We start from the raw sequence: 13,424 nt of genomic DNA on the forward strand, positions 1-13,424 counted from the left end.
AAGTTAGATAAGTAAAGGATGACATTAATTGTAGTCACTATTAATGACATATTAGAACATAATTAGGAAAAATGGAAGACGTCATTAATTGATAAAAAATGACGTTATAAATAGATAGTACGACGTCATTTATCTAAAATGACTATATAATGATGTCAAATTGATGATACTTTACTATCTGGATACTATCTTGTTTTTATAGCATATCCGTCCCTTATTTTATTCACTTCTTTCATATATTTTCCTATCATTTATGAAAAACTAATTGTACTACATAATTATGTGCCTTAAAAGCTATGAAAACACATATAAATTTTGTTTTCCTACTTAAGGCAAAAATTGACCACTTTTACACATTCTCCTTTTCAAATTGATATAATATTTTGTTGTAAGCAATTAATGATACTATATTACATATTTGCAATAACGTAATTGTATGAATACAATTTTTATTCTAGGCATTTCTTAATTGTGGAATGGAATACTGTATCATTGTACAGTTATCAAGGTCGTTTATTGGGTAGTCCAAGATGGAAAGGTTTTTCTTCAGAACCGCTTTATCCTATTTGCATATCATTGTGTGCTGATACTTTGGTTATAAGGAATCAAAATAATGAGAAACGTAAGATAAATATATATGTAAAATGTATTAAGGGAATCTTATATTTGTTGTTTACTTAAACGTGATTGACATACATATGATACATATATATATATATATATATATATATATATATATATATATATATATAATATGTATATTACAATTCATATATACGATTTATGAAGTATTAATACATCAATATCCTGACAATCAAGTGTCATGGACACGCTGTATTAGAACATTTATACAGTCAATATTTAGTTATTATATTATTAGTTTTAACAAAATAGATAATGTTTGCATGATACTGTCATGACCAGGGTTCGGAAATTCTTATAAAGAAATAATTGCACAAAGCTAGTTGACAGATTGCAATTAGAAATTTTTCTTTCTCTTCTATTACATTTTCTTATCTTATAATGTATCACTTTCTCGTTGTATTTTCTTATCTCTAGTCTTTCACTTTTTCTTAGAAATGGCAAACCAATCTAAATTGGCTATCTTATGTTTAGATGCTGACTTTACGGTCTATACTTTAAAGTATAAAAGTTTCTAAGACTTGTTAAAAATAGTAAATATTTTTTTATATTTTATAAAAAGGTCTAAAGTATATCATTTTTGGAAATTTTTAAAAAAATTTAAGAATTTTATCATGTTTTTCTCTTATTTATTTTTTAGTGCTTCATATCTTGGACATACCTTACAACAAGCCCATAATAGAAAGTCAATCATATTCACATCCGCACAACGTGACACAAGTAGCATTGAATTATATTGGTGACATAAAAGATCGACAATTGGCATTAATAGATGTCAATAAAGATTTATTTTTAATTGCAATAAGGGTTACAGGCTTTGGAAGAATATGCAAAATAGGTATGTACCCAACAAACGGAAATGGATTCAAAAAGTTAAAAATGTGTACAAATAGATTTAAAAAATTCAAAAATTTGAATTTGGCAATGACCACACGAATCCATTTCTATCCAATTGAAGTTCCATAATTCCGGAATTCCTTGAATCCATTTAAGAGGGCATATACACTTAGGAAGGTCAAAAAAATCGATTTTTTTATTATTACATATTTATAATGTTTAATATTTTGAGAATGTCTGGTGAAAATTTCAAGTCAAAATTCCGTAAAATGACGAAGTTATAGTCCTGATAGCACATTGGCGCCCCGCTGAGATATCGTAGTTGGACTACGGCCTGTCCCTTCAGTTTCGTGTCTAATACCTCAGTAAAGACGCATTATTGGAGTGCTGTGTTGGTGGCTGTACTCAGAACAGCAATAAAAGTTTTAACAATATAATTTGGAAAATAGCCTCAAAAACAATGCGCAGCGGTGCTATTACACTAGAAATTGCTACATACATAGCTGCTTGCATATTCAACGATGGTATAACTTCAATATTATGAATAATGAGCATTGTGGATATTTCTCTCGGATCGAATGCACACCAATATGCTACGCGCGAAAATGATCGCCGCATAGCACAAGCTGAGGTACATGCGTGCAGGAACAGACGAAAGAAGCGCGAATACGTCGCCGACAACAAAATTTAGACATGTGCATCGCATCTACTGCAGAGGACTTGTATTATGGGCCTGGAATTGACGACTTTGTGTAAGTTAAAAAAATTTCTTGTTTTATTAACGAAAACATATGTTGAATATTCAAACGCGTTTTTTTCGAAACGACATTTTCCAAACTGGTACCAGAAATATCTCGACAACCACTGAACCGATTTGCTTGAAATTTATAGTGACTATTCTACACATAATTATCTATCGCGTAGAGGTTTTTTTTAGACTTCATAGTTTTTTGGGGGGACGAGGGAACGAACGGATTTTGTGTTAAAAATCGCAATGTTAAATTTAAACGTCCGCCATTTTGTCCAAAATTGATATTTTTGAAATCGGCTACGATATGCCAAAGATATTATATATTTTAACATTTCATAAACATTTTTTGTTTCAGTTGATTTTCCGTGAAGGTATACCTAGTACCGTTTTGGCAGATTTTTTTTAGAGCTGCCTCTTCACGACACTATATCTCCGACATTTTATGCAATTTTTGAATAAAAACATTATGAAGTTTTTTCAAAATGTAAAGGAGACGAGGGTATTATGGCTCGACAATATGTTTCCTCTATTATTTCCGTTATTAGGTGACGTATTCTAACAATTGCTTATGGAGTTTTTCGTTTAGTAAACCTCCGTTTTTTAGTGACGCTATATGCCATAATGACTGACAATTGTTATAAGGCATTATTATTTTTGAGCACTTCTAAACTTTTTCAAGGTACATTTTTAACCTTTAATTACATACACTTCCTCATTATTCTTAATCTTGAGTGTATTATCACAGGAAGGTATATACACTAGAGTGTTTTTTTTTATTATTTAACTTTTTATTTGGCCGTATACATTTCTAGTTATAAAAAGTTAAAACAATAACATGGAATTTTGTTAATATAGTTTTTTAAGCAAAATTTTTATATTGAAATATTTTTTCGATAAATCGATTGTCACTCTAAAAAGCGGTGCTTAGAAACATTAGAGACATCATTTTATACTTGTTTAATGTTAAAGAAAGATAAAATGATATTTTTAATGAAATTTCTAATGGTATTTCTAAAGCTTCTGAACGCAGGAAAATTCTAAACAATGAAAAATTAAAAATATATAATTTTGTAATAAGGTATTGTGTTTTTTTTAAGCTATACTAATTTTTAAAATTTATTTTTGTGGATAGCCATATTACAACCATTTTTTTCACCGATTACGCAGTGCATTAGATTTTTATAAATTACGTCCTAAATAATAAATATTTCATTACTTTGAGTTTAGAATCTGTTAAATAACACTCTGACGAATATAATCGTTCAAGTTTCAATAGAAAATATTAATTATAAACAAAGTTATTCAATAAAATGAAAATGGATGCCATATTACCCTGTTCTCCTCTATATTTTGAACTAAAAAAACCCCAATTTGGTAACTCCAACAGTTTCCAAAAAAAATTTTAGGAAATTGCCATTTTTTGGCCTCCTAGGTGTATATGTTTTCTTAATTCATAAAGTGAGATCGAAATTATTGAATTTCTATTTTTTTAATTAAAAAAAATTATACGAGTTATATAATCCATTTTAATTTATGATTAAAATAAAGTAATTTTTATTTTTTTATTTTAAAAGGAGTTTTTACGGGTCATCCAATCCATTTTAATCTACGATATAGAATTGAAATGACTTAATTGCTGTCTTTTAATCCAAAATGTATTCAAATGAATTAAAATGGATTACAAATTTTTCATTCATTTTTGTTTACTGAATTAATTATATGTTTCAGCTGCAATGGCACAAAATATTGCATGGGCAACTGATGCAAATGTATTAGCTGCAATGTTGGATGCAAATTTATCAGTATGGCTATGTCCTAACTGTGTTCATTATAGTGATAGTAAAGTAATACGACGAACAAGAATTGATAAAGAACACAGGTATTGCTAATAAATTACTCAAAATAATATATTTATATAATATTTAATTTAAAGTTTTTATATCTAAAACATTAAGAATTATACAATTTTAATATAAGAATACGCCCAAATCATTAACTTTTATTATATGTTCAACGCACTTTTTTTTTAAGACAATCTTTTTTTAGAGATAGTAGTGGAAGTCATCATATATTTTGCGAAAAAGTTATAGAGAAAAGAAGGTAGTAGCGGAATATCATTTTGTTTTCTTAAAATAATAAAATAAATTATAAAGAAAACACCAGATTACAGTCCGGGATTTTTGATGTGTTTTTTATAGGCTATCGTTAAGCAAAAAAAACTTTATATTTCTCTGATTGTTTTAGTCATTGACTCATATAGTTTCGAAGAAATTGATTATTATAAAATGAGTTTAGTCGGCCGATAAACGGGCGGATCGATTAGGCGGTACTTATATTTGACTATATCATTATTGAACAATAGCAGTGATAGTACAGTTGGTTAATATATAGAAATCAATTCTAACGTACCGTAACGCCGACAATAATAATAATTATTATCATTGTTGTCGGCGTTACGGTACGTTAAAATTGATTTCTTCGAAACTATGGTCCAATGGCTGAAACGGCCGGAGATGTAAAGTTTCTTTTCACATAAGAACAGCTATTTGTAAAAAAGCGCATCACAATCTCCGGACCTGATGTTTCTCTTGTCACAAAATAGTAACGCGACATAATTCTTATGGACATCAATTTGTTAGCAATAAAGTTCTACCGATCACCTTATACATAAAAGTTCATCGGATATATGGAACACATATATAATATGTCATGCGAAGTTTATGAAACCCGTATTATTTTTTTTGTTTTTAAATATTTTTTAATTTTTTACTTTTTATTTTATTATTTTTTAATTTTTTTTTACTTTTTATTTTATTATTTTTTAATTTTTTTTACTTTTTATTTTATTATTTTTTAATTTTTGATATTTTTTATTATTTTTTTTAAATTTGTCATATTGGATTATGTTTAAAATTATTTTTTTCTTACTCTCATTTTTTAATGAGCTTCCGGTTTCTGGCTTGGCGTAAAACGTTCCATATATATATATATTTGAAAGTTATATTTATTATTTATTATATAATATTTACTATTTGTTTGTGATATTTATTATATAATACTATATTTATCTTTTTTATGGAATTAATTTCTTATAATGCTTATCTTCAAGTATCATAATTTTATTTTGATGATTCAAATATTCTTACAGTGAATTTGGCAAACAACCTAACATTGTGAGTGTTCGTAATGGTATGGTTATGGTGAGACGTGGAGATGGTGCTATTGTAGCTTCATCCTTTTACAATTTTTTTACAAGTTTCCATGAACACATATCAAACAAAAAGTTGAAAGAAGCGCTGTCTCTCTGTCGTACTGCTCAGGTAATATTTAATAGCGTAATTTAACGTATTTGAGATAACTTTATATACTGTTAATAATAATGTGCATACGTGCGAGCACGTGTGTGTGCGTGCGATATATATATTGTGTGTTTCAAAATAATTACTTGACTTTCTACAGACACTCGTAATCGTATTCTAGGTTTAGGCTAGTTTCGCAACCTTCGATTAATTTAATCGGTTGATTTTTCTATCGGAATTGACCAATTGCATTTGTTGTTAAGTAGAATGGATCAGAAATAACTAATCACGGTTGACACTTAACCGCTCAGTTAAGTTAATCGATGGTTGTGAAACAGGTCCATAGTCATAGGATACATAGGATGTGTATCCTATGACTATGGATGAGACAGATCCAAATTAAGTAGAAGTGGAGACATTTATTTCAGTAAACATTAATTTTTTCTCTATTTCTTAAAGTTTTGTTTCACATTTCATTACATTCACATACTCTATTTACTCACTTGATCAATACAACGAGGAATTAACGAATCAGTCGATGGAATAGTAAGAAGAATAAATTATAACATATTAAAAATTTTGCGAAATTCATCGAGGTCGAAGATTGATCCTTTCCTTATTTACATTGATCAACTACAATAATTTTATTATCTGCTTTAGATAAGTTACAACATATAAAAAATAACTATTTTATATTGTTGTCAGAATGAGATATTATGGACTTGTATGGCTGTCATTACAACTGATAATAGAGAACTGCATGCTGCAGAAGAAGCTTATGCTGCTATTTGTAGATTTGATAAAGTAGATTATATTAAATACATCAAGGTAATTAAAGTATTCATTTATTTATGTATTAATATTATTTATCTATTCAATATTAAAATTAATTATACATATATTAATCATACTTATTTATTAAATATATTTAACAAATATATTTCATATTTATTTGTTAAGTTAATCTCAAAAAACACCAATATTTACAGAATTTGCCTTCTGCCACAGAAAGACATGCAGAAATAGCATTACTAGCAGGGGATCTATCAATGGCCGAAGGTATACTGTTACAAAATAGTTTAACTAAGGAAGCTATACATATGAACATTCAAGTTTATAATTGGAATAGGTTAGTATTAGAAAAAATTAAGCAAGATATAATCATAAAAAGCACAATTTGGTTAATTTTCTACCAAAATTTATATAAATTTTCTACAAAATTTTTTAATATAATTATAAAGAGAAAGTTACATCAAATTATATGACAAAAATAATAACATACAAATATAACTTTACAAAAAGTAGAATAATTTTAGACAATTTTTAAATATGTTAAAGCTGCAAATTTAACCTGAGTCTATCATTGTTAGCGACAATAAACATTCGAACATATCACTAGACACATTTAGTTTTTTTGGCAAATTTTACAATGGACAATTTAAACACACCTCAATCTTACAATTTTTTCAAACTAAAAAGATATTCCCCTTTTTAACGCTTGGCTGATCATTTTTTAACTTGGATTTTTTATTTGGATTAAATCTCAGCTCGAAAAGACCAGACGATTTCATTTTCAAGTTATTTACTTTTATTGAAAGAATTTTATTTGTATTTGCGAAAGTTCGAAAAACTAACACACTTGTGTGACACCCTGGTTGTGATCCAATTTTCAAATAATGACTGCGATTAGTGAATATCACTCGTCGTAAGCAGGAAAGCGAATAAATGTGCAGGTCGAAGGTGATTTTCGTTTCGAGTGAAACGTCTGCTTTCGTGGATTTATTTCGAGTGGGGGAATGAATTAAAAAATTGACCATTTCTCGTACCGTAAAAAGGGTCACAAATTTGGCAATTTATTTCTCCGGTGATACATGTCACTTGTTGCGACTGACTGCGTTCTACAGAAAGACGCAATCAGCACATATTTTAAAAATGTTTTTAAATATTTATTATTTATTGTACAATTATTCATTATAAAAATAATATTCATTAAATAATTATTTTACATTAATTAGAGGAGAAGAGGGTAATATGGCACCCATTTTTATTTTATTATATAACTTTGTTTATAATTAATATTTTTTATTGAAACTTAATTGAACGATTACATTCGTCAGAGTGTTGTTTGACAGATCCTAGATTTAAAGTAATGAAATATTTATTATTTAGGACGTGATTTATAAAAATCTAATGCACTGCATAATTGGTGGAAAAAAAGTGGTTGTAATATGGTTATCTAAAAACAAAATTTAAAAAGATTAGTTTAAAAGAAACATAGTACCTTGTTACAAAATTATATATTTTTAATTTTTTATTGTTTAGAATTTTCCTGCGTTCAGAAGCTTTAGAAATACCATTAGAAATTTTATTTAAAATATTTTATCCTTGTTTAACATTAAACAACAAGCATAAAATAATGTCTTTAATGTTTCTAAACACCGCTTTTTAGAATGACAATCGATTTATTGAAGAAATATTTCGATATAAAAGTTTTGCTTGAAAAAATATTAACAAAATTCCATGTTGTTTTAACTTTTTATAACTCGAAATGTATACGACCAAATAAAAAGTTAAATAATAAAAAAACACTCTAGTGTATGTACCTTCGTGCGATAATACACTCAAGATTAAGAATAATGAGGAAGTGTATGTAATTAAAGGTTAAAAGTGTACCTTGAAAAAATTTAGAAGTGCTCAAAATTAAAAATGCCTTATAATAATTGTCAGTCATTATGTATTGGCATCTTTGCATCACTAAAAAACTCTATAAGCAATTGTTAGAATAAGTCATCTAATAACGGAAATAATGATAGCCACATTGTTGACAGTAGCCATAATACTTTATTCTCCTCTATATATTTAAAATAATAATTTAGAGAAACTGTTATTAACGTTTATTTAACGTTTACTTAATATTTATGTTTCATTAATTACTCATTTAAAATAATGATTTAAAGAAAATGTTTATTTAACGTTTATTTAAAATTTATGTTACATTAATAATTTATTTTCAATAATTTAAAAAAATTTACTAATCATTTATTGACTTTAATTTATTATTTATTTTATTATTAATTATTTTACTATTAATTTATTTTATTATTAATTATTTACTTGAAACAATAATTTTAAAAACATTTGAGCATTAATTTAATATTTATTTAATTTTTTTTTCATTAAATAATTATTTAAAGTAATGATTAAAACGTTTTTTAAACGTTTGTGTAATATTGTTTTAGTATTTATTTTTCATGAATTATTTTATTGAAAAAATGATTTCAGTAAGCATTTTTTAATTAATAAAATATTAAACTGCTCAATAAAGAGCAATAATGTGTGGATGTTAATATAAAAAAATATATAATTGTAATCAAATGTTTACATTTCAAGTCATGTACGTTTCGGGCTTACTTGTCCTTTTTCAACATAAGGTAGTATTATTTCCGCAGTAGAAATTACGAATGTCCTGAATATATAGCTATCGAACATATAGAATCAAATGAGCACGCAAGTTAATTTATACAGAAATCTTATATTAAACTTAGATTTCCTTTCCACCGTCAGTATATCAATCATGTTAAAGATCTATGAATGAACGTATATCCGCGCAACAAAAGACAGCACATTGTAACACTTTCGTAACTGCTTGATGTAAACTCTTTCCAATGTCTAATTGCTATATAGCAACCGTGAGTAACATATGTAACACTGAGCTATGTTTCTTAATTATGCGCGTGTAGTATATTGACCTGAATAACGTTAAAAATAATGCTTATTTGGAAATTTTTAATTATTTTCTTTAAATAATTGCGAAAATTTATTAATGTTAAAAAAATTTTCTATTCTGCAATGTAATCCGCTTAATATACTCACAATAGGCAACTTATCTATTACTAAACACTATATTATAGACAAAAGATTTAATTGTATTAAAAAATCAAATGTATCTATCAAATGCTAAGTATTACTTGCATTCTGTTTTTTTTTTTTTCAATATTTATTAAGCAACTAATTTATAATATTCATTTATGTTTCTAGAGCTTTGGAATTAGCAAGAAAATATAAAAAGCAACTCGAGGAAGTTTTAACTGCAAGAGGAAGATATTTGCAGATTATTAATAAAAATGAAACCAATCATAGTTTCCTTACATTTGTGGCAAATATTTCTCCATTACAATTAAATCAAGTAAGATTATTTCTAATAAATTAATGATTTCTTAGTACAAAATTTTTTATTTCAGGAAAACGAGACGAAGATCAATATAAAAAATGATGCTGAATAATATGAATAAATCAATGTTAAACAAAACATCAAATTCCAAAATACAGCATACAATATATTACTGATATGTTTTATGTAATTAAAAAAGTGAATAGAAAGAGGTTGAAAAAGAGCGAGAAAAAGAGAAGTGAATACTCTAATGTTTCGGTAGTAAAATGAAATACATATAAAGATAAAAATTGAGTTATTTAAACAATTAGAGAAATTAAACATGAATTGATTGAAGTAAATAGAATGCAAAAGGTATATGTTTCATGTACAATTAAGTCTAGATTGTTTATTGAGGATTGTATTTATGTAATAATTTGATCATATATCTATAATATAGAAAAAAATGTATGTTCCTGCAGTAGAAATTCTTATATAAATATAGAAGAACAATATATATATATATATATATATATATATATATATATATGTCTGTTATAAATATTCTCTAATTATTTATTTATTCAATAAAATTATTAATTTATTCCGTACAATCCTTATGGAAATTGGATTCTGATGGAATTGGCTGAAAATTCAATATGTGTACATCTTGTCATCTTGATAAAAAGTCTCCTCATAGGCATAATTTCTAATTGACCGTTTGACCTCTACAAAGCTCTACCTGTTAAAAGTGTCTAATGTCATACTTTCTTATTTTCAACGAGTAAGATGTATGCTTACATCATTATTTTTGCATGCTTTTTAAATTATTTCTTTGTAAAATTTTAAATAAAGAGCTAAATTGATTTTAAGGACTTAAATCAACATTGTATTGAATGCTGTCGCTTCACATCAATTAACTCAGGATCTGAAATGCACTATTTTGAAAATATTTATAGAGGGTTAGAGTAGGGAGAAAGAATAGAGGTGAGTGGTTTTGGGATACTTAATTAAAGCATTCTCGTGTCTTTCACTTCGGAGTACTTAATTAATGTGAATTCCCTCGCCTTTCACTTTAAAATGCTTGATTCGGTTTGCCGCAGTTACAATGGTTGTGTTAATTTAAAGAGATAAATATATTTTGTTACAAAGATGGTATTAATTTAAACATATATTTTCATGACTATATTTATATCAATTTTATACTAGTGACAATATTCATTAATAATTATTACAATATAGACGTATTTTATATAACAACATATTTTTAACTCTTTTATTATTCTAATAATTTGATTGACACGCACACGCATGCACACACACACACACGCACACGCACACGCGCACGCGCACACACACACACGCGCGCACACACACACACACACACACACACACACACACACACATCGAGAGGAGACGAGAATATCGCAATTAAGACAAGATTTAAATAAAGAAGGGGAAAATAGGCAAGAGGAATTTTATTAGAATCTAGAATTTTAGGGTGCCAGAGCAACTGCAAATCGATTTAAATAAATTTTGAATTTCAAAAAACAAAAAAAACCGGGATGATGGAAAAATGTGGTTATACAATTAACTTACTGTTTGATGATATTAGATCTGTTCATGTTGCTGTCTTTTTTTAATTAATTTCTTCGTCGTCTCTTTCTTACGGTCGAATATATATCTATCTCATCTCGAGTGCAAAAATTGTTGGGTATTTCAAGCAACTCGAACAATCCTATTGTATACTTTTAGGCTTACTATAGGTCTGTGAGAGTCTCTGTTGATTGGTCAGACTTCGTTCATTCGGATTAAAAATCATGCACTAACTTCAGGATAGACAGGAATAGTTTGACACTGAAAGTGAGTGTTGAATTAGAGAGAAAGGGAGAGTTGGAGAACCTGTTCAAGTTCCTCGGCAGAAGATGGAAAAGATAAAGAATGAGGAACTCTTTCGAATTCTTCACCATGAAGTGGCTCGAGAGAATGAACATTCAGGAACTCAAGAAGTAATCGTGGAAGAAAAGGTAATGATGACAATGGTTTTCACTCTGAACCCTGTTTTTTTATATCGTTTATATAGAGATTTCCGAACTCACTGCTACATAGAAATACCACTTTACCCCACATCACCTTACATTTCTTAATTACATTTTAAAACCATATATCATCCCCCACAGAAAAAACTGTAAAGAATTTTATTGCAAAAAAATAATACTTCAGTCAGGATAGGAACCTGGATCTCTCGACTTCCGTGTGTCCTACGACCGTAGAATGCCCGCACAGAATTCGAGAAATCTATGTTCGAACTCTGTTTGAAGTGTTTTTTTTTCGCAATAAAATTTACAGTTTTTGAGGAGGATTTTGCGGCGTTCAGTTCGAATAAGTTAAAGAATGAAAAAATCACATTAAAATTTATTGATTTATTTTAAGAAAATAAAATAATATTTTACCCTTTTCTTCTCTCTATTTACTATTAACGAAATTAAGAAATGTAAATTAAAATATGTAGTGCAACAAAAATGTGACAATATGAAGAAATATGGTAACATTACTATTGTAATAATTGATTTAACTGATGATGTGACATAAGTTTGTTCTCCATGCCAAAGTTCAAGTTCAAATCCACATAAAACAATATAACTCTAAATCGGTTTTTAAGCGATTTAGAAGCGATCGCTCTACCTCATCTCTCGGAAGACTAAAAGCAAACCACTGAGAATAACTCTGCCCAAGAAAGTTTCTTCTAAGGTCGTTCGGAGCCGGCGTTAAAACTGTAGGTTCTATATACAGATATCTACGGATATATGCAAATGAGACAAGCCTATGCGCTGACAAACATATGGCACGCGAAGAAATGAGTCATTGATTTACTGTACAAAAAATATTTTTCATTAAAATATTTTTATCGTAAAATATATTTTAATTTACATTCTTATTCTATGCATTGGGGTATTCTAATAATCCAAATCTATCACATTTTCCAATTTCAGAAAATACATAAAATACATAGCAATAGAGTTCTATACTGTTTAAGAGGGGACCCTAGTCCCCCCTAGTCTACACTAGGGGACACCTAGTGTAAACAGCCGTTTTTTCTCGATTTAAAAAAAATATGGCAAAATGTATTGAATGTAGACAAAGTATACGATAATATTCACTATTTAAACTAATTAAAAAAATTTTGTTGGTGTTAAAAAATTTCAAAATGACGGCACAGCAGCTGCTTGAAGTTGGCTCCTCGAATTTACGCCGGCCTACATCGAGGTCACAAAATTAATATGAAACAAAAATTTCAAGAAAATTTCGTTAGTTTATATAAAAACACACAGCATATACCTAAATTCATAAAATTGCAAAAACGGCGACATAAACGAAAAAAGCACTTTAAACAATTGTTAATAATTATTGTTTAAAGTAAAATATTAATGATCGGATAGATATATACTGGGACCAGATTGAAGAATAAACATGTAAAATTTGAAGATCATCGGTCAAGTAGTTTTTGAGTTACATGTCTCGGCGCGCAAAATTTAGCGTTTTGAGAAAAAGACGTTTGAAGTTATATACCTACACGCTCCGGCCGCTGAAGCCGACTCACCTTTCTTTGAAATGAATACAAAAGAAAGTCTCTTATAACTTTCTAATGTTTTCTAATGTTTCGAGATAATTTCCTAACAATTTTAGCAAACAACAGAAAACGTGAAAAAATCAATTTTACAATAGATTCCCCCCTTAAGGGTTA

General features: G+C 27.9%; 1 protein-coding gene across 5 annotated transcripts in view; it reads left to right on the forward strand.

Moving 5' to 3' along the window:
* Window positions 1–13,318, forward strand: part of LOC105196846 (intraflagellar transport protein 80 homolog) — a 38,775-nt gene extending 25,457 nt beyond the window's left edge. The window contains exons 9-18 of one of the 5 annotated variants that reach the window (XR_005575499.1): window positions 459–622; window positions 1,283–1,480; window positions 3,959–4,109; window positions 5,379–5,550; window positions 6,235–6,357; window positions 6,519–6,658; window positions 9,568–9,715; window positions 9,771–10,470; window positions 10,553–10,666; window positions 11,435–13,318. Coding sequence is in view for 1 of the 5 variants with exons in the window: in XM_026139174.2 (XP_025994959.1) it covers window positions 459–622; window positions 1,283–1,480; window positions 3,959–4,109; window positions 5,379–5,550; window positions 6,235–6,357; window positions 6,519–6,658; window positions 9,568–9,715; window positions 9,771–9,812 (1,138 nt within the window). In the remaining 4 variants the exon portion in view is untranslated. Of the gene's footprint in view, window positions 1–458; window positions 623–1,282; window positions 1,481–3,958; window positions 4,110–5,378; window positions 5,551–6,234; window positions 6,358–6,518; window positions 6,659–9,567; window positions 9,716–9,770; window positions 10,667–11,434 lie in introns of those variants that run through there. The other 4 variants (XR_005575500.1, XR_005575498.1, XM_026139174.2 and 1 more) reach the window with 4 other exon arrangements.
* Window positions 13,319–13,424: the final 106 nt, after the last annotated feature.

Source organism: Solenopsis invicta, chromosome 9 (assembly GCF_016802725.1).
Source record: "Solenopsis invicta isolate M01_SB chromosome 9, UNIL_Sinv_3.0, whole genome shotgun sequence".
Classification (NCBI taxonomy): Eukaryota; Metazoa; Arthropoda; class Insecta; order Hymenoptera; family Formicidae; genus Solenopsis; species Solenopsis invicta.